The 27824-nt window shown below is 39.9% G+C and overlaps 1 protein-coding gene across 1 annotated transcript in view; it reads right to left on the bottom strand.

Moving 5' to 3' along the window:
- Positions 1-581: 581 nt before the first annotated feature.
- LOC117322790 (ankyrin-2-like) overlaps positions 582-27824 on the bottom strand; it is a 39779-nt gene continuing 12536 nt past the window's right edge. Inside the window, exons 7-10 of the mRNA XM_033877734.1 lie at positions 16707-16780; positions 15882-15992; positions 12647-13345; positions 582-1693 (exon numbers count right to left, since the gene is read on the bottom strand). Of these exons, the coding sequence (XP_033733625.1) occupies positions 759-1693; positions 12647-13345; positions 15882-15992; positions 16707-16780 (1819 nt within the window). The 3' untranslated portion in view covers positions 582-758. The remainder of the gene's footprint in view (positions 1694-12646; positions 13346-15881; positions 15993-16706; positions 16781-27824) is intronic.

Genomic DNA, 27824 nt, shown 5'->3' with positions numbered 1-27824 from the left:
TATAAAATAACCGGGTATGTTGTCCCGCTGGCAGCCTTCAGCAGTGTACTTCAGTGAGAGAGTTTGTCCCGCTGGCGGCCTTCAGCAGTGTACTTCAGTGAGAGAGTTTGTCCCGCTGGCGGCCTTCAGCAGTGTACTTCAGTGAGAGAGTTTGTCCCGCTGGCGGCCTTCAGCAGTGTACTTCAGTGAGAGAGTTTGTCCTGCTGGCAGCCTTCAGCAGTGTACTTCAGTGAGAGAGTTTGTCCCGCTGGCGGCCTTCAGCAGTGTACTTCAGTAAGATAATATCAAGGAAAAGGCAAAGGAATAACATACCCCAGTCACTCAAACCAACTTCTATATCATTTAATCAAGCTGTGTCATGTGATCACTGTGTATGTCATGTGATCACTCTGCATGTCACATGATCATTCTGAATGTCATGTGATTACTCTCTATATCACTGTATGTCACTTGTCAAAGTCGGGTCAGGATGATTCCTACCAACATTCTATAAACGCCAATTACTCTGAAGCAAATCTTACATCAGCAGCTTCAACTGATGCAATCCAAAAAAATTTACAAATAGACAAAAGATAAAACTGTTTGATGAACTATATTATGGTGATGGAAAAACTTTTTAGGCTTTATTCACAAAGCATATAAATTATTTAGGAAAGGAAGAATTTTAAAAACTTACAATTATATTTAAGAAGCGTATTTGATGATATGTTTATTTATTCTGATAACTAGGCACGAACATCTACCGCTGACTCCTTGTATCAATTACAGGAATCAGTCAATAACTCCGTCAACAACAAATAATTTTTCAAATATCTTGGTAGATCGAGGGCTTTGACAAGTTCCTTTAACTCTCGTGGATTACCATACCCTCTGAAATAGTTACGACAGATAGAAATTAAACGAGGCGGCTGACTAGCCTTCTTCCTCAGCATTGCTACAATGTTCGCCTGTTGCTCCAATTCAGGACATTCTTCCATTTGTAGCCATTGTTCTCTATTTATGTTGTATCCCGCCGACAGAAGAAGGTACACTATATCTGTACACTCATTGCGGACTGCTACATATAGAGTGGTCTTCGGAGACGGGAACAGTGGCACTGGATCATTGCTGTGGGAGTGTTGGTTTGTTCCAATGCTACTCACCTCCAATTTTACATTTGCTCCAAGCAGTAACTTTACAATCTCCCTGTGTTTTCCGTATACAGCGTTCCATAGGGGTGAAACATTTGTACTATTCCAGAGGTCAGGATCTGCTCCGTGTTGAAGTAGTAATCTCACAGTGTCTGTCATACCATTGTATGTAGCATACAACAAGGCAGTATCATTGTCCTTATCTTGGTTGTTGACGTTACAACCGCGTGGCAGCAGCATTTCTACTGCCGCAGCATGGTTTCTATGACATGCCAACCCTAGAGGAGAGTTTTTGTCACACGTGACCTTGTCGTGTTCTACCCCTTCACATTCCAACAACGACTTCAGCATGGCTGTGTAGCCATTCCAGGATGCCATATGCACTGCATTATACCCCGGAACAGAGCTTAGGTTGATGTCTGCACCACCTTTAGCCAGGACTTCCACTGCCGCAGTATAACCCCTAAGGGCGGCAATAATTATGGGAGTCCTTTGGTTACTCTTCACTCCAACATTTGGATCAGCATTAGCATCCACCAAGGCTTGCACAGTATGAGCATTACCTGTAAAAATGTACTACATGTAAAGACATTGTGTATTAATCTGTGAAAATATTAATGTTTTCCTACTGAAAGGCATACTAGCCAATTATATAGTAATGTCTACTATCTATAATTGTGATATATCTTATAAACTTACATGAAGTGTATCATGGAGAAAAATAAAGCAATCTACATTTTACATTTAAACACTTGTTTGATTGCATTTAGTGTAACTTTAAATGCAATCTGGATTACAGATAAATATTAATGGCACCCTATTCAATTGTTATATCTACATTTACATAATCTTAAACTTGTCTTTCTTACATGAATACGTCATGTATTTTCCCCAATTTCCCTGTATGTTAATTGGAAAGCATAGCATCTTTAAATCAAATGCCTTTTTGTGATTGATCTGCAGCCCGGATTAACACTGAGACAAAGGGAGACTGCTGCGCCAAATGTAAATATAAATATTTATAAATAATATACATACATGTACTAATAAATTAATGTTTATATAAAATATATATATATATATAAACTTACAAATCTTCGACAGAATATATCATAATACTGTCTTACTTAGTGAAGATCAATTAGTTTGGTTGCTACGTTAAATTAATTGATTTTAAAATAAGCATGTTTAAGTAAAGGAAGGCTTTCTTTGTAATTTTGTTCTTAATCTTTCAGCTTTTCGGGAAGGGACATTTTTGTCGCATTTTTGGGGAAAACAGCAATTGCAAACGATACAAATCCCCTATTATGCAAAGTTCACCCGATGAAATATCCTGTAGCCCTGGGGCCAGCTTATTAGAGGTGTTTTCACACCTGGCCAAGTAGTTGGAGGGAGAACAAACTATTTCCTAGTAACAGTGACCTTGCCTTTGACCTTTGACTCACTCTGAAGAGCGACCTCGTTTTTAAATGGATCAAGATATTTACTGTCAAAAGACCAGCGTTAACTTACCTACGTACACGGCGAAGTGTAGATCTGACTTTAACTAGCGTTAACTTACCTACGTACACGGCGAAGTGTAGATCTGACTTTAACTAGCGTTAACTCACCTGCGTACACGGCGAAGTGAAGATCTAACTTTAACTAGCGTTAACTCACCTGCGTACACGGCGAAGTGTAGATCTGACTTTAACTATCGTTAACTCACCTACGTACACGGGGAAGTGTAGATCTGACTTTAACTAGCGTTAACTTACCTACGTACACGGCGAAGTGTAGATCTAACTTTAACTAGCGTTAACTTACCTACGTACACGGCGAAGTGTAGATCTTACCTAACTAGCGTTAACTTACCTACGTACACGGCGAAGTGTAGATCTAACTTTAACTAGCGTTATCTTACCTACATACACGGCGAAGTGTAGATCTGACTTTAACTATCGTTAACTTACCTACGTACACGGCGAAGTGTAGATCTGACTTTAACTAGCGTTAACTTACCTACGTACACGGCGAAGTGTGGATCTTACTTTAACTAGCGTTAACTTACCTACGTACACGGCGAAGTGTAGATCTGACTTTAACCAGCGTTATCTTACCTACGTACACGGGGAAGTGTAGATCTGACTTTAACTAGCGTTAACTTACCTACGTACACGGCGAAGTGTAGATCTAACTTTAACTAGCGTTAACTTACCTACATACACGGCGAAGTGTAGATCTGACTTTAACCAGCGTTAACTTACCTACGTACACGGCGAAGTGTAGATCTGACTTTAACCAGCGTTATCTTACCTACGTACACGGGGAAGTGTAGATCTGACTTTAACTAGCGTTAACTTACCTACGTACACGGCGAAGTGTAGATCTAACTTTAACTAGCGTTAACTTACCTACGTACACGGCGAAGGGTAGATCTTACTTTAACCAGCGTTAACTTACCTACGTACACGGCGAAGTGTAGATCTGACTTTAACCAGCGTTAACTTACCTACGTACACGGCGAAGTGTGGATCTTACTTTAACTAGCGTTAACTTACCTACGTACACGGCGAAGTGTAGATCTGACTTTAACTAGCGTTAACTTACCTACGTACACGGCGAAGGGTAGATCTTACTTTAACCAGCGTTAACTTACCTACGTACACGGCGAAGTGTCGCTCTGACTTTAACTAGCGTTAACTTACCTACGTACACGGCGAAGGGTAGATCTTACTTTAACCAGCGTTAACTTACCTACGTACACGGCGAAGTGTAGATCTAACTTTAACCAGCGTTAACTTACCTACGTACACGGCGAAGTGTAGATCTGACTTTAACCAGCGTTATCTTACCTACGTACACGGGGAAGTGTAGATCTGACTTTAACCAGCGTTAACTTACCTACGTACACGGCGAAGTGTAGATCTGACTTTAACTAGCGTTAACTTACCTACGTACACGGCGAAGTGTAGACCTTACTTTAACTAGCGTTAACTTACCTACGTACACGGCGAAGTGTAGATCTGACTTTAACCAGCGTTAACTTACCTACGTACACGGCGAAGTGTAGATCTGACTTTAACTAGCGTTAACTTACCTACGTACACGGCGAAGTGTAGATCTGACTTTAACTAGCGTTAACTTACCTACGTACACGGCGAAGTGTAGATCTGACTTTAACTAGCGTTAACTTACCTACGTACACGGCGAAGTGTAGATCTTACTTTAACTAGCGTTAACTTACCTACGTACACGGCGAAGTGTAGATCTTACTTTAACTAGCGTTAACTTACCTACGTACACGGCGAAGTGTAGATCTGACTTTAACTAGCGTTAACTTACCTACGTACACGGCGAAGTGTAGATCTGACTTTAACTAGCGTTAACTTACCTACGTACACGGCGAAGTGTAGATCTGACTTTAACTAGCGTTAACTTACCTACGTACACGGCGAAGTGTAGATCTGACTTTAACCTAGCGTTAACTTACCTACGTACACGGCGAAGTGTAGATCTTACTTTAACTAGCGTTAACTTACCTACGTACACGGCGAAGTGTAGATCTGACTTTAACTAGCGTTAACTTACCTACGTACACGGCGAAGTGTAGATCTACTTTAACTAGCGTTAACTTACCTACGTACACGGCGAAGTGTAGATCTTACTTTAACCAGCGTTAACTTACCTACGTACACGGCGAAGTGTAGATCTGACTTTAACTAGCGTTAACTTACCTACGTACACGGCGAAGTGTAGATCTGACTTTAACTAGCGTTAACTTACCTACGTACACGGCGAAGTGTAGATCTGACTTTAACTAGCGTTAACTCACCTACGTACACGGCGAAGTGTAGATCTAACTTTAACTAGCGTTAACTTACCTACGTACACGGGGAAGTGTAGATCTGACTTTAACTAGCGTTAACTTACCTACGTACACGGCGAAGTGTAGATCTAACTTTAACTAGCGTTAACTTACCTACGTACACGGCGAAGTGTAGATCTTACCTTAACTAGCGTTAACTTACCTACGTACACGGCGAAGTGTAGATCTAACTTTAACTAGCGTTAACTTACCTACGTACACGGCGAAGTGTAGATCTGACTTTAACTAGCGTTAACTTACCTACGTACACGGCGAAGTGTAGATCTGACTTTAACTAGCGTTAACTTACCTACGTACACGGCGAAGTGTAGATCTGACTTTAACTAGCGTTAACTTACCTACGTACACGGCGAAGTGTAGATCTGACTTTAACCAGCGTTAACTTACCTACGTACACGGCGAAGTGTAGATCTGACTTTAACTAGCGTTAACTTACCTACGTACACGGCGAAGTGTAGATCTGACTTTAACTAGCGTTAACTTACCTACGTACACGGCGAAGTGTAGATCTGACTTTAACTAGCGTTAACTTACCTACGTACACGGCGAAGTGTAGATCTTACTTTAACTAGCGTTAACTTACCTACGTACACGGCGAAGTGTAGATCTGACTTTAACTAGCGTTAACTTACCTACGTACACGGCGAAGTGTAGATCTGACTTTAACCAGCGTTATCTTACCTACGTACACGGGGAAGTGTAGATCTGACTTTAACTAGCGTTAACTTACCTACGTACACGGGGAAGTGTAGATCTGACTTTAACTAGCGTTAACTTACCTACGTACACGGCGAAGTGTAGATCTGACTTTAACTAGCGTTAACTTACCTACGTACACGGCGAAGGGTAGATCTGACTTTAACCTAGCGTTAACTTACCTACGTACACGGCGAAGTGTAGATCTGACTTTAACTAGCGTTAACTTACCTACGTACACGGCGAAGTGTAGATCTGACTTTAACCAGCGTTAACTTACCTACGTACACGGCGAAGTGTAGATCTGACTTTAACTAGCGTTAACTTACCTACGTACACGGCGAAGTGTAGATCTGACTTTAACTAGCGTTAACTTACCTACGTACACGGCGAAGTGTAGATCTGACTTTAACTAGCGTTAACTTACCTACGTACACGGCGAAGTGTAGATCTGACTTTAACTAGCGTTAACTTACCTACGTACACGGCGAAGTGTAGATCTGACTTTAACTAGCGTTAACTTACCTACGTACACGGCGAAGTGTAGATCTGACTTTAACTAGCGTTAACTTACCTACGTACACGGCGAAGTGTAGATCTTACTTTAACTAGCGTTAACTTACCTACGTACACGGCGAAGTGTAGATCTGACTTTAACTAGCGTTAACTTACCTACGTACACGGCGAAGTGTAGATCTGACTTTAACTAGCGTTAACTTACCTACGTACACGGGGAAGTGTAGATCTGACTTTAACTAGCGTTAACTTACCTACGTACACGGCGAAGTGTAGATCTAACTTTAACTAGCGTTAACTTACCTACGTACACGGCGAAGTGTAGATCTGACTTTAACCTAGCGTTAATCTTACCTACGTACACGGGGAAGTGTAGATCTGACTTTAACTAGCGTTAACTTACCTACGTACACGGCGAAGTGTAGATCTAACTTTAACTAGCGTTAATCTTACCTACGTACACGGGAAGTGTAGATCTGACTTTAACTAGCGTTAACTTACCTACGTACACGGCGAAGTGTAGATCTACTTTAACTAGCGTTAACTTACCTACGTACACGGCGAAGTGTAGATCTGACTTTAACCAGCGTTAACTTACCTACGTACACGGCGAAGTGTAGATCTGACTTTAACTAGCGTTAACTTACCTACGTACACGGCGAAGTGTAGATCTGACTTTAACTAGCGTTAACTTACCTACGTACACGGCGAAGTGTAGATCTGACTTTAACTAGCGTTAACTTACCTACGTACACGGCGAAGTGTAGATCTGACTTTAACCTAGCGTTAACTTACCTACGTACACGGCGAAGTGTAGATCTGACTTTAACCAGCGTTAACTTACCTACGTACACGGCGAAGTGTAGATCTTACTTTAACCAGCGTTAACTTACCTACGTACACGGCGAAGTGTAGATCTGACTTTAACCAGCGTTAACTTACCTACGTACACGGCGAAGTGTAGATCTGACTTTAACCAGCGTTATCTTACCTACGTACACGGCGAAGTGTAGATCTGACTTTAACTAGCGTTAACTTACCTACGTACACGGCGAAGTGTAGATCTGACTTTAACTAGCGTTAACTTACCTACGTACACGGCGAAGTGTAGATCTGACTTTAACTAGCGTTAACTTACCTACGTACACGGCGAAGTGTAGATCTGACTTTAACTAGCGTTAACTTACCTACGTACACGGCGAAGTGTAGATCTGACTTTAACTAGCGTTAACTTACCTACGTACACGGCGAAGTGTAGATCTGACTTTAACTAGCGTTAACTTACCTACGTACACGGCGAAGTGTAGATCTGACTTTAACTAGCGTTAACTTACCTACGTACACGGCGAAGTGTAGATCTGACTTTAACTAGCGTTAACTTACCTACGTACACGGCGAAGTGTAGATCTGACTTTAACTAGCGTTAACTTACCTACGTACACGGCGAAGTGTAGATCTGACTTTAACTAGCGTTAACTTACCTACGTACACGGCGAAGTGTAGATCTGACTTTAACTAGCGTTAACTTACCTACGTACACGGCGAAGTGTAGATCTGACTTTAACCTAGCGTTAACTTACCTACGTACACGGCGAAGTGTAGATCTGACTTTAACTAGCGTTAACTTACCTACGTACACGGCGAAGTGTAGATCTGACTTTAACTAGCGTTAACTTACCTACGTACACGGCGAAGTGTAGATCTGACTTTAACTAGCGTTAACTTACCTACGTACACGGCGAAGTGTAGATCTAACTTTAACTAGCGTTAACTTACCTACGTACACGGCGAAGTGTAGATCTTACTTTAACTAGCGTTAACTTACCTACGTACACGGCGAAGTGTAGATCTGACTTTAACTAGCGTTAACTTACCTACGTACACGGCGAAGTGTAGATCTGACTTTAACTAGCGTTAACTTACCTACGTACACGGCGAAGTGTAGATCTGACTTTAACTAGCGTTAACTTACCTACGTACACGGCGAAGTGTAGATCTAACTTTAACTAGCGTTAACTTACCTACGTACACGGCGAAGGGTAGATCTTACTTTAACCAGCGTTAACTTACCTACGTACACGGCGAAGTGTAGATCTGACTTTAACTAGCGTTAACTTACCTACGTACACGGCGAAGTGTAGATCTTACTTTAACTAGCGTTAACTTACCTACGTACACGGCGAAGTGTAGATCTTACTTTAACCAGCGTTAACTTACCTACGTACACGGCGAAGTGTAGATCTGACTTTAACCTAGCGTTAACTTACCTACGTACACGGCGAAGTGTAGATCTGACTTTAACCTAGCGTTAACTTACCTACGTACACGGCGAAGTGTAGATCTGACTTTAACTAGCGTTAACTTACCTACGTACACGGCGAAGTGTAGACCTTACTTTAACTAGCGTTAACTTACCTACGTACACGGCGAAGTGTAGATCTGACTTTAACCAGCGTTAACTTACCTACGTACACGGCGAAGTGTAGATCTGACTTTAACCAGCGTTAACTTACCTACGTACACGGCGAAGTGTAGATCTGACTTTAACTAGCGTTAACTTACCTACGTACACGGCGAAGTGTAGATCTGACTTTAACCAGCGTTAACTTACCTACGTACACGGCGAAGTGTAGATCTGACTTTAACTAGCGTTAACTTACCTACGTACACGGCGAAGTGTAGATCTGACTTTAACTAGCGTTAACTTACCTACGTACACGGCGAAGTGTAGATCTGACTTTAACCTAGCGTTAACTTACCTACGTACACGGCGAAGTGTAGATCTGACTTTAACTAGCGTTAACTTACCTACGTACACGGCGAAGTGTAGATCTGACTTTAACTAGCGTTAACTTACCTACGTACACGGCGAAGTGTAGATCTGACTTTAACCTAGCGTTAACTTACCTACGTACACGGCGAAGTGTAGATCTGACTTTAACTAGCGTTAACTTACCTACGTACACGGCGAAGTGTAGATCTAACTTTAACTAGCGTTAACTTACCTACGTACACGGCGAAGTGTAGATCTGACTTTAACTAGCGTTAACTTACCTACGTACACGGCGAAGTGTAGATCTGACTTTAACTAGCGTTAACTTACCTACGTACACGGCGAAGTGTAGATCTGACTTTAACTAGCGTTAACTTACCTACGTACACGGCGAAGTGTAGATCTGACTTTAACTAGCGTTAACTTACCTACGTACACGGCGAAGTGTAGATCTGACTTTAACTAGCGTTAACTTACCTACGTACACGGCGAAGTGTAGATCTGACTTTAACTAGCGTTAACTTACCTACGTACACGGCGAAGTGTAGATCTGACTTTAACCTAGCGTTAACTTACCTACGTACACGGCGAAGTGTAGATCTGACTTTAACTAGCGTTAACTTACCTACGTACACGGCGAAGTGTAGATCTTACTTTAACTAGCGTTAACTTACCTACGTACACGGCGAAGTGTAGATCTGACTTTAACTAGCGTTAACTTACCTACGTACACGGCGAAGTGTAGATCTGACTTTAACTAGCGTTAACTTACCTACGTACACGGCGAAGTGTAGATCTTACCTAACTAGCGTTAACTTACCTACGTACACGGCGAAGTGTAGATCTGACTTTAACTAGCGTTAACTTACCTACGTACACGGCGAAGTGTAGATCTGACTTTAACTAGCGTTAACTTACCTACGTACACGGGGAAGTGTAGATCTGACTTTAACTAGCGTTAACTTACCTACGTACACGGCGAAGTGTAGATCTGACTTTAACTAGCGTTAACTTACCTACGTACACGGCGAAGTGTAGATCTGACTTTAACCAGCGTTAACTTACCTACGTACACGGCGAAGTGTAGATCTGACTTTAACTAGCGTTAACTTACCTACGTACACGGCGAAGTGTAGATCTGACTTTAACTAGCGTTATCTTACCTACGTACACGGCGAAGTGTAGATCTGACTTTAACTAGCGTTAACTTACCTACGTACACGGCGAAGTGTAGATCTAACTTTAACCAGCGTTAACTTACCTACGTACACGGCGAAGTGTAGATCTGACTTTAACCAGCGTTAACTTACCTACGTACACGGCGAAGTGTAGATCTGACTTTAACCAGCGTTAACTTACCTACGTACACGGCGAAGTGTAGATCTGACTTTAACTAGCGTTAACTTACCTACGTACACGGCGAAGTGTAGATCTGACTTTAACTAGCGTTAACTTACCTACGTACACGGCGAAGTGTAGATCTGACTTTAACTAGCGTTAACTTACCTACGTACACGGCGAAGTGTAGATCTGACTTTAACTAGCGTTAACTTACCTACGTACACGGCGAAGTGTAGATCTGACTTTAACTAGCGTTAACTTACCTACGTACACGGCGAAGTGTAGATCTGACTTTAACTAGCGTTAACTTACCTACGTACACGGCGAAGTGTAGATCTGACTTTAACTAGCGTTAACTTACCTACGTACACGGCGAAGTGTAGATCTTACTTTAACTAGCGTTAACTTACCTACGTACACGGCGAAGTGTAGATCTTACTTTAACCAGCGTTAACTTACCTACGTACACGGCGAAGTGTAGATCTGACTTTAACTAGCGTTAACTTACCTACGTACACGGCGAAGTGTAGATCTGACTTTAACTAGCGTTAACTTACCTACGTACACGGCGAAGTGTAGATCTGACTTTAACTAGCGTTAACTTACCTACGTACACGGCGAAGTGTAGATCTGACTTTAACTAGCGTTATCTTACCTACGTACACGGGGAAGTGTAGATCTGACTTTAACTAGCGTTAACTTACCTACGTACACGGCGAAGTGTAGATCTGACTTTAACTAGCGTTAACTTACCTACGTACACGGCGAAGTGTAGATCTACTTTAACTAGCGTTAACTTACCTACGTACACGGCGAAGTGTAGATCTGACTTTAACCTAGCGTTAACTTACCTACGTACACGGCGAAGTGTAGATCTGACTTTAACTAGCGTTAACTTACCTACGTACACGGCGAAGTGTAGATCTTACTTTAACTAGCGTTAACTTACCTACGTACACGGCGAAGTGTAGATCTGACTTTAACTAGCGTTAACTTACCTACGTACACGGCGAAGTGTAGATCTTACTTTAACTAGCGTTAACTTACCTACGTACACGGCGAAGTGTAGATCTGACTTTAACTAGCGTTAACTTACCTACGTACACGGCGAAGGGTAGATCTTACTTTAACCAGCGTTAACTTACCTACGTACACGGCGAAGTGTAGATCTGACTTTAACCAGCGTTAACTTACCTACGTACACGGCGAAGTGTAGATCTGACTTTAACCAGCGTTAACTTACCTACGTACACGGCGAAGTGTAGATCTGACTTTAACCAGCGTTAACTTACCTACGTACACGGCGAAGTGTAGATCTGACTTTAACCAGCGTTAACTTACCTACGTACACGGCGAAGTGTAGATCTGACTTTAACCAGCGTTAACTTACCTACGTACACGGCGAAGTGTAGATCTGACTTTAACCAGCGTTAACTTACCTACGTACACGGCGAAGTGTAGATCTGACTTTAACCTAGCGTTAACTTACCTACGTACACGGCGAAGTGTAGATCTGACTTTAACTAGCGTTAACTTACCTACGTACACGGCGAAGTGTAGATCTTACTTTAACCTAGCGTTAACTTACCTACGTACACGGCGAAGTGTAGATCTGACTTTAACTAGCGTTAACTTACCTACGTACACGGCGAAGTGTAGATCTGACTTTAACTAGCGTTAACTTACCTACGTACACGGCGAAGTGTAGATCTGACTTTAACTAGCGTTAACTTACCTACGTACACGGCGAAGTGTAGATCTTACTTTAACCAGCGTTAACTTACCTACGTACACGGCGAAGTGTAGATCTGACTTTAACTAGCGTTAACTTACCTACGTACACGGCGAAGTGTAGATCTGACTTTAACTAGCGTTAACTTACCTACGTACACGGCGAAGTGTAGATCTGACTTTAACTAGCGTTAACTTACCTACGTACACGGCGAAGTGAAGATCTAACTTTAACTAGCGTTAACTTACCTACGTACACGGCGAAGTGTAGATCTTACTTTAACCAGCGTTAACTTACCTACGTACACGGCGAAGTGTAGATCTGACTTTAACTAGCGTTAACTTACCTACGTACACGGCGAAGTGTAGATCTGACTTTAACTAGCGTTAACTTACCTACGTACACGGCGAAGTGTAGATCTGACTTTAACTAGCGTTAACTTACCTACGTACACGGCGAAGTGTAGATCTGACTTTAACTAGCGTTAACTTACCTACGTACACGGCGAAGTGAAGATCTAACTTTAACTAGCGTTAACTTACCTACGTACACGGCGAAGTGTAGATCTTACTTAACTAGCGTTAACTCACCTGCGTACACGGCGAAGTGAAGAGCTGTCTCGTTGCGAGGATTGGTGTAATTAACATTCACTCCCTTTTCAAGCAGCTTGATAACATAGTTTATTCCGTAAACGATAGCTTTCATCAGAAGACTTGTTTCACCTTTACCGCCCGTAATGTTGATATCTGCTCCAGCCTCTATCAACATGTCAAATATCTCTTTACTTTGTGAACGTAGCGATAGCGTTGCTGGGTTGTCTCCACGAAGACTCTTTTTATTAATGTCAATTCCAGGAACCTGTAAAAGTCGCTGCACAAGATTCACTTTATTGTGTTGCACAGCTCGCATCAGAACTGTCAACCGGTCTGAGGTACACACAGCATTTATATCAATGTCTTGTGTGAGGAGGAAATCAATTGCTTCCTCATTTTTCAGGGCCACAGCAATAAAAATAGGGGAGAGATTCATCAGCCATGTGTGTTGTTTGAACAAGTGTGTATGGGATGAAAGCAGTCGCAACAGTTCTACGTTGTTAGACGAGACTGCAATGTGGACAAAAGTCAGTCTGACGACACCATCTTTACGATAGCCAGGACCATCGTAACCACATTTACACTCACCACGACGGATCATCTCCGATATCTTGTCAATCGCTGGTTTTGATTGATGAGGCTCTTGTATAAAATGATGTTCAATTTCTCTCCCGCATCTACACAACGAACCAACACCTGTTAAACATGCAAATTCGTGGAATTAATATCCCCAGCTGTTGCAGTTATTGCACGCAAATGGCAGAAAACAAACGTTTTAGTTAAGGGGATATAACTCCTTTAAATAAAGTCTGTCAAATTGGCAATCGAATCTGTTTATTATTTGTTTCAAGGTCCATTTTGAAACCACATCGTTGATGATATGAAAGAAATTAATATGTGTATTGAAAAATATAGGTATGAAGTAAGCTTCCTTTTTAAACAGAATACAAATGTACATACCTGGTATATATATTTCTATGTATTGAGAATATTGAAAATACTGTGTTATACTGGAGTATGGATACATATGTATGTGTTATTCATATGATGATCATACAGTAGGGTTTTATTCTTCCATTTAAAATAATGTGTTTGAAATGAATTAACCATGTACAATAACATTCTTCCTTCAGGTTAGAAATCTCATCACATAATTGTGAAGTGAAGAACACACCGTAGTGTACCGGAGTTAACATTGTAGTGTACTGGAGTTAACACTGTAGTGTACTGGAGTTAACACTGTAGTACACTGGAGTTAACACTGTAGTACACTGGAGTTAACACTGTAGTGTACTGGAGTTAACATTGTAGTGTGCTGGAGTTAACACTGTAGTGTACTGGAGTTAACACTGTAGTAAACTGGAGTTAACACTGTAGTGTACTGGAGTTAACACTGTAGTAAACTGGAGTTAACACTGTAGTGTACTGGAGTTAACACTGTAGTAAACTGGAGTTAACACTGTAGTGTGCTGGAGTTAACACTGAAGTGTACCGGAGTTAACACTGTAGTGTACTGGAGTTAATTGTACTGGAGTTAACACTGTAGTGTACTGGAGTTAACACTGTAGTGTGCTGGAGTTAACACTGTAGTGTACTGGAGTTAACACTGTAGTAAACTGGAGTTAACACTGTAGTGTACTGGAGTTAACACTGTAGTGTGCTGGAGTTAACACTGTAGTAAACTGGAGTTAACACTGTAGTGTGCTGGAGTTAACACTGAAGTGTACCGGAGTTAACACTGTAGTGTGCTGGAGCTAACATTGTAGTACACTGGAGTTAACACTGTAGTGCGCTGGGGTTAACACTGTAGTGTATTGGAGTTAAGACTTTAGTGTACCGGGGTTAACACTGTAGTGCACCGGAGTTAACACTGTAGTAAACTGGAGTTAACACTGTAGTGTGCTGGAGTTAACACTGAAGTGTACCGGAGTTAACACTGTAGTGTGCTGGAGCTAACATTGTAGTACACTGGAGTTAACACTGTAGTGCGCTGGGGTTAACACTGTAGTGTATTGGAGTTAAGACTTTAGTGTACCGGGGTTAACACTGTAGTGCACCGGAGTTAACACTGTAGTGTACTGGAGTTAACACTGTAGTAAACTGGAGTTAACACTGTAGTGTGCTGGAGTTAACACTGTAGTGTGCTGGAGTTAACACTGTAGTGTGCTGGAGTTAACACTGAAGTGTACCGGAGTTAACACTGTAGTGTGCTGGAGCTAACATTGTAGTACACTGGAGTTAACACTGTAGTGCGCTGGGGTTAACACTGTAGTGTATTGGAGTTAAGACTTTAGTGTACCGGGGTTAACACTGTAGTGCACCGGAGTTAACACTGTAGTGTACTGGAGTTTAAATTTAGTGTACCGGCGTTAACAATGTAATGTACTGAGGTAACACTGTAGTGTACCGGGGTTAACACTGTAGTGTACTGGAGTTAACACTGTAGTGTACTGGCTGGGGTTACACTGTAGTGTGCTGGAGTTAACACTGTAGTGTGCTGGAGTTAACACTTTAATGTATCGGGGTTAACACTGTAGTGCGCTTGGGTTAACATTGTAGTGTACCGGGGTTAACACTGTAGTGTACTGGAGTTAACACTGTAGTGTACTGGAGTTAACACTGTAGTGCGCTGGGGTTACACTGTAGTGTGCTGGAGTTAACACTGTAGTGTGCTGGAGTTAACACTGTAGTGTGCTGGAGTTAACACTGTAGTGTGCTGGAGTTAACACTGTAGTGTGCTGGAGTTAACACTAGTGTACTGGAGTAAACACTGGAGTGCACTACAGTGTTTAATCTAGTGACTATATTTTCACCATAGTTTGTTCCTGTATGTCATTAATATACAGCAGCACTAGGGGATCCAGGGTGAGGATGAGGAAAAAATGTTTATAGTCTTAAAAAAACGCCTATGCCAAACACACCTCATTGGTTAGATAATGGTATATTATGTAGATATTTATATATGTGAACTACACCTTATAATTTAACGAAAAGTAAGAGTGCGAGATGACATTTTGCTGGAGGGATGAATCTTGGGTTCTCAACCATGACATTTCTTAAATGATGCTGGAAAAATCAACATATTTTGTGAGTAATATACACATGTTTTATTATTAACACCCGAATGCAACTAAACCAATGCAAAATACAAAATCTAGATGTTATTTGTTTTGCCTGTTTATGGATCTAAAATCTAAAAACAGTTTCATGAAAATGATCCACCATGACTTACATATTTTAATTTCTTTTTGGATGATCTCGTCATATTTCTTCACAAGTTCCATACAGTTTGGGTCTCTACTCATAATACTTCCATACAACTCTGACTGACACCTTCGGATTTCTATTGGAAGAAAACAGGCACGAATAATTTGATAGGATAAGGATGAACAGAGGAGTTTTCACATTTAGTCAACAATAAGGTTATGTCTGGTATTAATACCATGCAGATTATAGTTGAGTACCAATTAAAATATTGACCAAAATTCTTTAATAATCAATGATTAGTTAATTGTATAGTTTAGCCAATGATCGACTATGACTTCCTAACCTTTTATGTACATTTATAAGACATGCAACAAATGCCCTTTCATGTTCCTGTACGGTAATCTCCAACCCTTTCTATTGCAAGTAGTAGTCAAGTGTTCATCTCTGCGATTTTTTAACAATAAATGCATGTTTATCTAATAAAAATGTTGTAATGGACAGCATGGTCAATTTAATCTATTTCAATGCCTCCACCAGGGGTCGAACCTGGGACCTCTGGCTTCCTAATCTTACGCTCAACCGATCACTCTATCTTCCCGAGCGGTATATTTTGACTAGTATATACAATGTACCCAGGTTACACAATAATCTTTTTTAACTTTAAAACATATTTAAACAGAATGTCTACCTACTTTAACATTTATCTATCCATTGTAGTGACTCTAATTATAAGTTCTGACCAAACTTACATACCTTTATAACATTTACCTATAACATTCATCTTCTCTATCCATTGTAGTGACTCTAATTATAAGTTCTGGCCAGACGTATCATACCTATTATAACATACCTATCTTATCCATTTCCTCTTTATCTATCATTGCTTTCCTTTCCGTCTGTGACATTTTTTTTCCAAAGGAGGATCTGTAAACAGAAGCGTGTTTAATATTGTATCTGTCACTCAGCTGACAGTGGTCAGTGTGACTTGTACATCATGTTTGATATTGTATCTGTCACTCAGCTGACAGTGGTCAGTGTGACTTGTACATCATGTTTGATATTGTATCTGTCACTCAGCTGACAGTGGTCAGTGTAACTTGTACATCATGTTTAATATTGTATCTGTCACTCAGCTGACAGTGGTCAGTGTGACTTGTACATCGTGTTTGATATTGTCTCTGTCACTCAGCTGACAGAGGTCAGTGTGACTTGTACATCATGTTTGATATTATATCTGTCACTCAGCTGACAGAGGTCAGTGTGACTTGTACGTCGTGTTTGATATTGTATCTGTCACTCAGCTGACAGAGGTCAGTGTGACTTGTACATCGTGTTTGATATTGTATCAGTCACTCGGCTGACAGAGGAGGTCAGTGTGACTTGTACATCATGCTTGATATTATATCTGTCACTCAGCCGACAGAGGTCAGTGTGACTTGTACATCGTGTTTGATATTGTATCTGTCACTCAGTTAACAGAGGAGGTCAGTGTGACTTGTCATCGTGTTTGATATTGTATCTGTCACTCAGCTGACAGAGGTCAGTGTGACTTGTACGTCGTGTTAAATATTGTATCTGTCACTCAGCTGACAGAGATCAGTGTGACTTGTACGTCGTGTTTGATATTGTATCTGTCACTCAGCTGACAGAGGTCAGTGTGACTTGTACATCATGTTTGATATTATATCTGTCACTCAGCTGACAGAGGTCAGTGTGACTTGTACGTCGTGTTAAATATTGTATCTGTCACTCAGCCGACAGAGGTCAGTGTGACTTGTACGTCGTGTTTGATATTGTATCTGTCACTCAGCTGACAGAGGTCAGTGTGACTTGTACATCATGTCTAATATTGTATCTGTCACTCAGCTGACAGAGATCAGTGTGACTTGTACATCGTGTTTGATATTGTCTCTGTCACTCAGCTGACAGAGGTCAGTGTGACGTGTACGTCGTGTTTGATATTGTATCTGTCACTCAGCTGACAGAGGTCAGTGTGACTTGTACGTCGTGTTTGATATTGTCTCTGTCACTCAGCTGACAGAGGTCAGTGTGACTTGTACGTCGTGTTTGATATTGTATCTGTCACTCAGCTGACAGAGGTCAGTGTGACTTGTACATCATGTCTAATATTGCATCTGTCACTCAGCTGACAGAGATCAGTGTGACTTGTACATCGTGTTTGATATTGTCTCTGTCACTCAGCTGACAGAGGTCAGTGTGACGTGTACGTCGTGTTTGATATTGTATCTGTCACTCAGCTGACAGAGGTCAGTGTGACGTGTACGTCGTGTTTGATATTGTATCTGTCACTCAGCTGACAGAGGTCAGTGTGACTTGTACATCATGTTTAATATTGAATCTCTCACTCAGCTGATGGCACATGCTTTTTTGTCATGCTGCAGAAGAGGCTCATTTTCCGTCAAAACATCAGCAGTAACTCTTTCAACCATCAAGGTAACCCTTACCAGTAAATGTGGAGTGTATAGGGTAACACACAAGACACAAACTATCAACACATGGTCAATATACATTGTATATGTGTTGCACATATTTCAAAATATTTGTGTTTATAATCAATTCAGACATAAATGCATGTATCTGTATTTGAATACGATGTACTAGTAATCTAAAATGAATACAAATATCCATATTTGAATTAGATATCTATATTCTAATAACAAGATATTTATATTTGAAATAAAGACAATAGAGAATATCGATATAAAATAGAAAGTTTGATTTAAACTAAAATTTGTTTAAGCGGAAATATTGATTTACAATGGAGACCGTTAAAAAGGACAAGGAAATGAGACCAATCGTTCCAGTGGAGTAAACGTCTTCAGCTTCATTAACGACACCCGGTATGTAAATCTACGTCACATCCAGAGTTACGTCACAATATATAAGTCCATATAATGTAAGACTTCGAAAGTTTATATTTTTGTTATTTGTCAATTTGTAAATAACTAACAAAAATGTAAATATCCGATAATAAACAAAAAAAAATCACGATATGAACCTTCGAAGTCTTGTATTATAGGACTAACGTCACTAATGAAAACGAAACCATTACGTATATCAACAAGGCTTCATATCGCACAAGGAAAACGAATAGATATTTCCAAATGAGATAATGTCGATCATTAAATTTGCAATAGTCGTCATCAACCTGTGTAACAGGACGACGGACGAAGCACTATAACTATAGCTACAGGATCGAGTAGGCGCAGACCTACGTCTCAAAAAATAATTGTCAGATAAAGAAAAATAGCCTCTCGGACGGGTTATGACCCGTCCCACGACTACATGTCAAGGTTATGTAGTCGTGGGACGGGTCATACTCGAGAGAGGCTTTTTTTATCTGACATTTATCTTTTTGTGACGTAGGTCCGCGCCTACCCCCTGAGACTACAGCTAGGTCACTCTGACCCTTCGGGTCAGACGACTTAGAAAGCCTCTATATACTAGTCATATGAAGGTCCAGTATGAATGTTTGTTTGTTTTTTTATGCAATACACCGTTTACAGTTCGGTAGATTAGCAGTCATGGCTTTCTATCAGTGTTTTGAGTTATGACACAATAATGATCGAGGTACTCACCAAGTTAATAATGCCATAAGTCTATACTGTGTCGTCCCGTGTTGATATATGCCTATAAGTGTACGTAACCGGGTATATGTGTATTGGTCAATCGGAACTCCTCGGGTATTCTTTTCAAATGTTTTTCCGAGCTTGGAAAAGCCCGAGGTTATCCGATTGGTGTATTGGTTGTCCAAGGGAATTCCCTACCTAAGGTAGATAACTCGGGGATAAGTTTTTGTTTGTGTTCAGTATAATACTCTTTATACACATAAATGCATATAGTTATATCGTATTTGTTCTGTATCTACATTAACGAACACTAAATACTATGAAGCATCATGTCATTAATGCTGACTACGACGTACCCAATGTAAACATGTAGTAAACCGAAAGTAGAATGAAGCAACGGAAGTCACTCGGGCTAGTGTCAATTTACCAACCGCCAACACTCTGTTGGACCTTTATCTGCTTTTAAACATTCAACTGTAGTCATAATCGTGATAAAGATTAAGAATAGTTTGACCTTCTCAACCAAAACACACACACAAAATGAATAGTTTATGAAATATCTTAATTTGCCAATAAGAAACGCATTTTGATATAAAGATTAATTTTAAAAGATAATGCGTTTCGGTCATTTTTCGATAATTATCTTTATTTGTCTTAAATATAATTATACAAATGATTTGTAGATCGTGATAACCTTTCATCCGTTTACAAGTATTGTTTACGACAAATAAATGTGATATATATTTCAGTAAATAGTAATGAAAAATACCCTGCCCACGCTTGGCTCTCAATGCATACATTCACACTAGACTGATCGAGTAAGGTGACCGTATACTCTTTACTTTCATACACAAACACACATTACTTATTTGAAACGTTAGCGATAATCACCTACAATTGTCACTTTTGATTTTTTATGTTTAAATAATGTTTTCATTAAGTTATGCTTAAGAACTGGAGTAAGGAACCAAGACACTAACCAAATAGGCTGTTAAATTACACGGGAAGCAAATAGCGCAACAAAGTAAAGAAAACCCCAAAAACTTCTGGCAATACGCAAAATCTAAAACCTCAACAATGGCAATAATTAATGATCTTTACACTGATTAAACGAAGGAAGACATAACTGTATCTGATCTAGAAAAGGCTGCTGTTCTCACGGGCTACTTTTAAGCGATGCTTAGCAGATGCTCGATATAGAAAAAAATAATAATCGTGGAACGTAATACCAGACTCGATATTACACTAGAAAATGTGTGAATAAAATTATCTAAGTTGAAACTTCAAAATACCCAGGACCAGATAAGTAAGCCAGTCTTATTGATATTCCAAACATCATTAAGTAATGGGAAATTACCAGGAAAACTTCAAATGCGGTAATGTAACAGCTACATTCAACAAAGGGAGACAGTAATGAAGCATCGAACTATAGGCCAGTCTGTCTAACCAGTGTCGTATGTTAGGTAATACAGTCAATTATATGGGAATAAAAACACGAACCATTTGTAGAGAAACAATCTTTTCAGTAAAGCTCTGTTTGGTTTCATTGATAGCAGATCTACGGTTTTACAAATTATAAAAGTTTTTGATGAGTGGACAAATTTTGGAGGAAGGAGGATGTGTTGATGTAATTTCAATCTAATAAAATATAGATGCTCATCCTCACTTCGTTACATTAACATCTAACGACATCGCATAAGGGGTCACGTTCTGATGACCTTTGTTATCTCAATATTTCACTTTCAGGTCGAATTGTCAATTTTTCGATGTCATCGATCTCACCCATTCATCACATCATGTATCGGAAGCTAACAATTTGGAACGTCATGTATATAGATGTATGCTTCGTAGGACGAAATTACTTGAAACTGATTGACAGATTATGCAAGTTATGCACTCTAGTCATGCTATTTCGCACATACGAAATTCACTTCCAAGATTTTGTGATTGATTGGGTATTCCAAAAGGTCATCCTGACGTGACGCATTATTTGTAGTGAGAATGACCATCTACATTTCAATTAGATTGATGTAATTTATTGTGAATGTATGAAGGCATTCGATGAAGTTCCTCATCAACGCCTTACCCACAAAATACATCTCTGGGACGTTTTCTTCTTGGATAACACAACTTTTTGTTCGAAAGAACAGAACAAAGTGTCGTCGTAAACGGAGCGATGTCGGAATGGAACCATATAATCAGCGGTAGATCACAAGGATCTGTTTTAGGGCCACTTTTATTTGTTATTTATATAAATGACATGCTGGAAGTCAAGTCCCGGAACGAATGCATTCCTTTTCGAGGACGATGCAAAGGCATTTAGAGCAATCAATGAAGAGGAAGACTGTAAGATTTTACAGAAAGATATACTAGCTCAACAAAAGTGGTCCAAAATCTGGCAACTCCGTTTTCATCCATGCAGTAAAATGCAAAATGATGCGCGTGGGTAATTCAAATATAGCTCAAATTAATAAAAGCCTCAGGGAAGATGCAGAAGTACTAGAATTTGTGAACTTCGAAAAAGACATCGTCGTCACAATAGACAATAAATTATATTTTGACAAACATATATGTGAAGGCGATTAGTGCTTCCTTGTCCAACTAAAATGTTTCTTCTATTTTTTAAGGTGGAGACTGCCACCTTTTTAAGCGTTTGTCAATGACATGAAATGTGGATCACATATTGATATGTGAATTCTTAACTGATCCTTGTTCGGATCTATACTTTAGTTACCTAAATACTTCGGAATCATTATGATTTTTTCAATACATTAATGTCGAGATTTTATTTCTAATGCGGAGTTATAATGTATGATGATAGCATGGTCAACTATGTCAGCAAATACGATAGAGGGGTAGGAGTAACAATGTTAACATGGTCAACTATGTCAGCAAATACGGTAGAGGGGTAGGAGTAACAATGTTAACATGGTCAACTATGTCACCAAATACGGTAGAGGGGCAGGTGTAACAAATGTTAACATGGTCAACCATGTCACCAAATACGGTAGAGGGGTAGGAGTAACAATGTTAACATGGTCAACCATGTCACCAAATACGGTAGAGGGGTAGGTGTAACAATGTTAACATGGTCAACTATGTCACCAAATACGGTAGAGGGGTAGGTGTAACAATGTTAACATGGTCAACTATGTCACCAAATACGGTAGAGGGGTAGGTGTAACAATGTTAACATGGTCAACTATGTCACCAAATACGGTAGAGGGGTAGGTGTAACAATGTTAACATGGTCAACTATGTCGCCAAATACGGTAGAGGGGTAGGTGTAACAATGTTAACATGGTCAACTATGTCACCAAATACGGTAGAGGGGTAGGAGTAACAATGTTAACATGGTCAACTATGTCACCAAATACGGTAGAGGGGTAGGTGTAACAATGTTAACATGGTCAACTATGTCACCAAATACGGTAGAGGGGTAGGAGTAACAATGTTAACATGGTCAACTATGTCACCAAATACGGTAGAGGGGTAGGTGTAACAATGTTAACATGGTCAACTATGTCACCAAATACGGTAGAGGGGTAGGTGTAACAATGTTAACATGGTCAACTATGTCACCAAATACGGTAGAGGGGTAGGTGTAACAATGTTAACATGGTCAACCATGTCACCAAATACGGTAGAGGGGTAGGTGTAACAATGTTAACATGGTCAACTATGTCACCAAATACGGTAGAGGGGTAGGTGTAACAATGTTAACATGGTCAACTATGTCACCAAATACGGTAGAGGGGTAGGTGTAACAATGTTAACATGGTCAACTATGTCACCAAATACGGTAGAGGGGTAGGTGTAACAATGTTAACATGGTCAACTATGTCAGCAAATACGGTAGAGGGGTAGGTGTAACAATGTTAACATGTACTATTAGTAACCATATATATCGGATAACTTAAATATGCCTGCAAGTATCGGACACATAACTTCAGAGATCTTAAAATGATTCCAGCTGATTGTACAAAACAAGTCACAATTTCGACAGTTGATCGAACAAAATGATTCCAGCTAGTTGACCAGATTTCTGTTTGAGCTTGCATGTAAACTTTGATTTCTTCGATTAAAATAAATATCGTTTATCTGTTCATGGAAATACAGCTTTATTATTATACAACTATATACTTTATGTCATACTTGTGATGTTTAGAAATGTTGAACATCCATCAATTATATCTAAATAGGACAACGCCACTGGTGTCGCCGGATATCAAGTGACTTCTTACGAAGTATATACATAGTGTTGTTCAAACTAAGTACATTTAATTGTGTATAGAAAACATGTTAAGCATCAAATATCTATCTTTGTGGAACTTATCTTGTAAGACTGTCTTACGGCGAGTCACGATATCTTAACATGACCATGTTTGACGCCATTCGCTCGCTTTGTAACTCGCATATGAATGTGCATCTTTGTTCCATCGGTGGGATTTAAAGATGAAACCTACCAGAAATAATCCCTTGATTGCCCTGACCGGATGTTATTATCCTTAGGTCTGTCCGAAATCCAAGACAGCCGCCATTTTTAAAGGACATTTGATATATATATATATATATATATATTTTTTGGCCAGGACTATTTCAAAATGGCCCCGATCAAGTGTTATCATTTTTGGCAGGTCCGATTTCCAACATATTTTCTACATCTGGCGTTATGTAACATGATTGAGCAATCTCGGTTTGCATAAGCAACACATATTTAAGTTTCTTAAAAACACATTTTGAACTTAACATGAAGAATGATAAATTTGAAAAGATTTTTCCAATACAAGATTTTATGAACAGAATCATTTGTACATCATTGCGGATACGCCAATCAATTCGTATCATAATTGTGCAATCATGGTTTTCAATTCTAAACTACTGCAGTAATTACGTCCCACCAATGGGGATTAATCTATACTTATAAGAATAAGAGGATCATTACCATACATGAGATAATCCTTACCATGCATGATATAATCCTTACCATACGTGATATAATCCTTACCATACATGAGATAATCCTTACCATACGTGAGATAATCCTTACCATACGCGAGATAATCCTTACCATACATGAGATAATCCTTACCATACGTGATATAATCCTTACCATACATAGATAATCCTTACCATACATGAGATAATCCTTACTATACACGAGATAATCCTTACCATACGCGAGATAATCCTTACCATACATGATATAATCCTTACCATACGTGAGATAATCCTTACCATACATAAGATAATCCTTACCATACATGACATAATCCTTACCATACATGAGATAATCCTTACCATACGTGAGATAATCCTTACCATGCATGATATAATCCTTACCATACATGATATAATCCTTACCATACGTGATATAATCCTTACCCTACATGAGATAATCCTTACCATACGCAAGATTATCCTTACCACACGTGAGATAATCCTTACCATACGTGATATAATCCTTACCATACCTGAGATTATCCTTACCATACATGATATAATCCTTACCATACGTGAGATAATCCTTACCATACATGATATAATCCTTACCATACGCGAGATTATCCTTACCATACGCGAGATAATCCTTACCACACGTGATATAATCCTTACTATACACGAGATAATCCTTACCATACGCGAGATTATTCTTACCATACGTGAGATAATCCTTACCATACACGAGATAATCCTTACCATACGTGATATAATCCTTACCATACGTGAGATAATCCTTACCATACGTGAGATAATCCTAACCATACGCGAGATTATCCTTACCACACGTGAGATAATCCTTACCATACATGATATAATCCTTACCATACGCGAGATTATCCTTACCATATGCGAGATAATCCTTACCATACACAAGATAATCCTTACCATATGTGACTGTCAGCAAGATGCTACTCTCTGTTGGAAATAAAACCAATATTACAAATGTCAAACACAACAAAACCAGTTTATTTTGATATAAAGTACAGCTCACTCCAATCTTTACTGTATGTAGTATCACATAAAGATAATCAAGCAAACGACAATATTTGGCACATAATTCACATAACAAATCATGCAATTGGTATAAAGGAGGTGAAAATGGATTAATGATCACAGATAATTTGTTAAAGACAAATCATTCAGCTGTGATAGTGCAGTAAAATCCTTAGAAAATAAAAACATTGTCACTCATTTCATGTCAAGTGATCACCTCTGTATGGCATGTGGTCAGTTACAAAATACCACATGGTCACCCTCTGTATGTCCTGTGGTCATCTACAAAATACCACATGGTCACCCTCTGTATGACATATGGTCATCTACAAAATACCACATGGTCACCCTCTGTATGACATATGGTCATCTACAAAATACCACATGGTCACCCTCTGTATGACATGTGGTCAGTTACAAAATACCACATGGTCACCCTTTATGACATGTGGTCACCTACAAATTACCACATGGTCACCCTCTGTATGTCATGTGGTCAGTTACAAAATACCACATGGTCACCCTCTGTATGACATGTGGTCAGTTACAAAATACCACATGGTCACCCTCTGTATGTCATGTGGTCAGTTACAAAATACCACATGGTCACCCTCTGTACGACATGTGGTCAGTTACAAAATACCACATGGTCACCCTCTGTATGTCATTTGGTCAGTTACAAAATACCACATGGTCACCCTCTGTATGTCATTTGGTCAGTTACAAAATACCACATGGTCACCCTCTGTATGTCATGTGGTCAGTTACAAAATACCACATGGTCACCCTCTGTATGTCATGTGGTCAGTTACAAAATACCACATGGTCACCCTCTGTATGACATGTGGTCAGTTACAAAATACCACATGGTCACCCTCTGTACGACATGTGGTCAGTTACAAAATACCACATGGTCACCCTCTGTATGTCATGTGGTCAGTTACAAAATACCACATGGTCACCCTCTGTATGTCATGTGGTCAGTTACAAAATACCACATGGTCACCCTCTGTATGACATGTGGTCAGTTACAAAATACCACATGGTCACTCTCTGTATGTCATGTGGTCATCTACAAAATACCACATGGTCACCCTCTGTAGGACATGTGGTCATCTACAAAATACCACATGGTCACCCTCTGTACGACATATGGTCAGTTACAAAATACCACATGGTCACCCTCTGTATGTCATGTGGTCATCTACAAAATACCACATGATCACCCTCTGTATGTCATGTGGTCAGTTACAAAATACCACATGGTCACCCTCTGTATGACATGTGGTCAGTTACAAAATACCACATGGTCACCCTCTGTATGACATGTGGTCAGCTACATAATACCACATGGTCACCCTCTGTATGACATGTGGTCACCTACAAAATACCACATGGTCACTCTCTGTATGACATGTGGTCATCTACAAAATACCACATGGTCACTCTCTGTATGACATGTGGTCAGCTACAATATGTCATGTGGCCAGGTACAATATGTCATGTGGTCACTGTATGTCATGTGGTCAGCTACAATATGTCATGTGGTCACTATGGCATGTGATCAGCTACAATATGTCATGTGGTCACTCTCTGTATGTCATGTGGTCACCTACAATATGTCATGTGGTCAGCTACAATATGTCATGTGGTCACTCTCTGTATGTCATGTGGTCACCTACAATATGTCATGTGGTCACCTACAATATGTCATGTGGTCATCCTCTGTATGGCATGGGGGGCATTAAATCACTATCTCATGCATATACATACTTATTAATGCTCATTAATGCAAATGTTGTGAAAACCACAGAATCCTGAATTAGAATCTATTTAAGTCTGTACTTCGACTTCACTTCGTATTGTTTGATTTTATTATTTGACTCATTTTATTTCATATTGCTCATTAGCAAAATACAGAACCTCTCTACCTTTAAGTGCAGGATGCCCATAGAGCAAACTGTCAGCTGCCTACGGAAAACTGCTAAATCAGCTTAACCCGGAAAGTGAAATGAGCAGTACTGTCAATCATCCTCTATACATGTCATGTGGTCACTCTGGTATTAGATCACTTTTCAAATACTGCCCTGCAGGTAGAGTGTAAGAATTGCTGACCCCACTCCCTATCTCCAACCCTCTAAACCCAACCCCCACATTGCATGATTTCTAAGAGGCAACTACATTTGTCTATAGTTGATCATTTGCCCCCGTGCTGAAATCTTCTGGTTTTGTCCCCTGGCCAAGACATACCACAGTTGCTACTCCTGCTTAATGCTCAGCATTTTGGGAGTGGGACAACCGTTTTCTTGTTAAAGTATAAAATAACCGGGTATGTTGTCCCGCTGGCGGCCTTCAGCAGTGTACTTCGTGAGATAGTCAGT

This window comes from Pecten maximus, chromosome 3, assembly GCF_902652985.1.
Source record: "Pecten maximus chromosome 3, xPecMax1.1, whole genome shotgun sequence".
NCBI lineage: Eukaryota > Metazoa > Mollusca > Bivalvia > Pectinida > Pectinidae > Pecten > Pecten maximus.
This window is presented reverse-complemented; position numbering and strand designations above follow the sequence as displayed.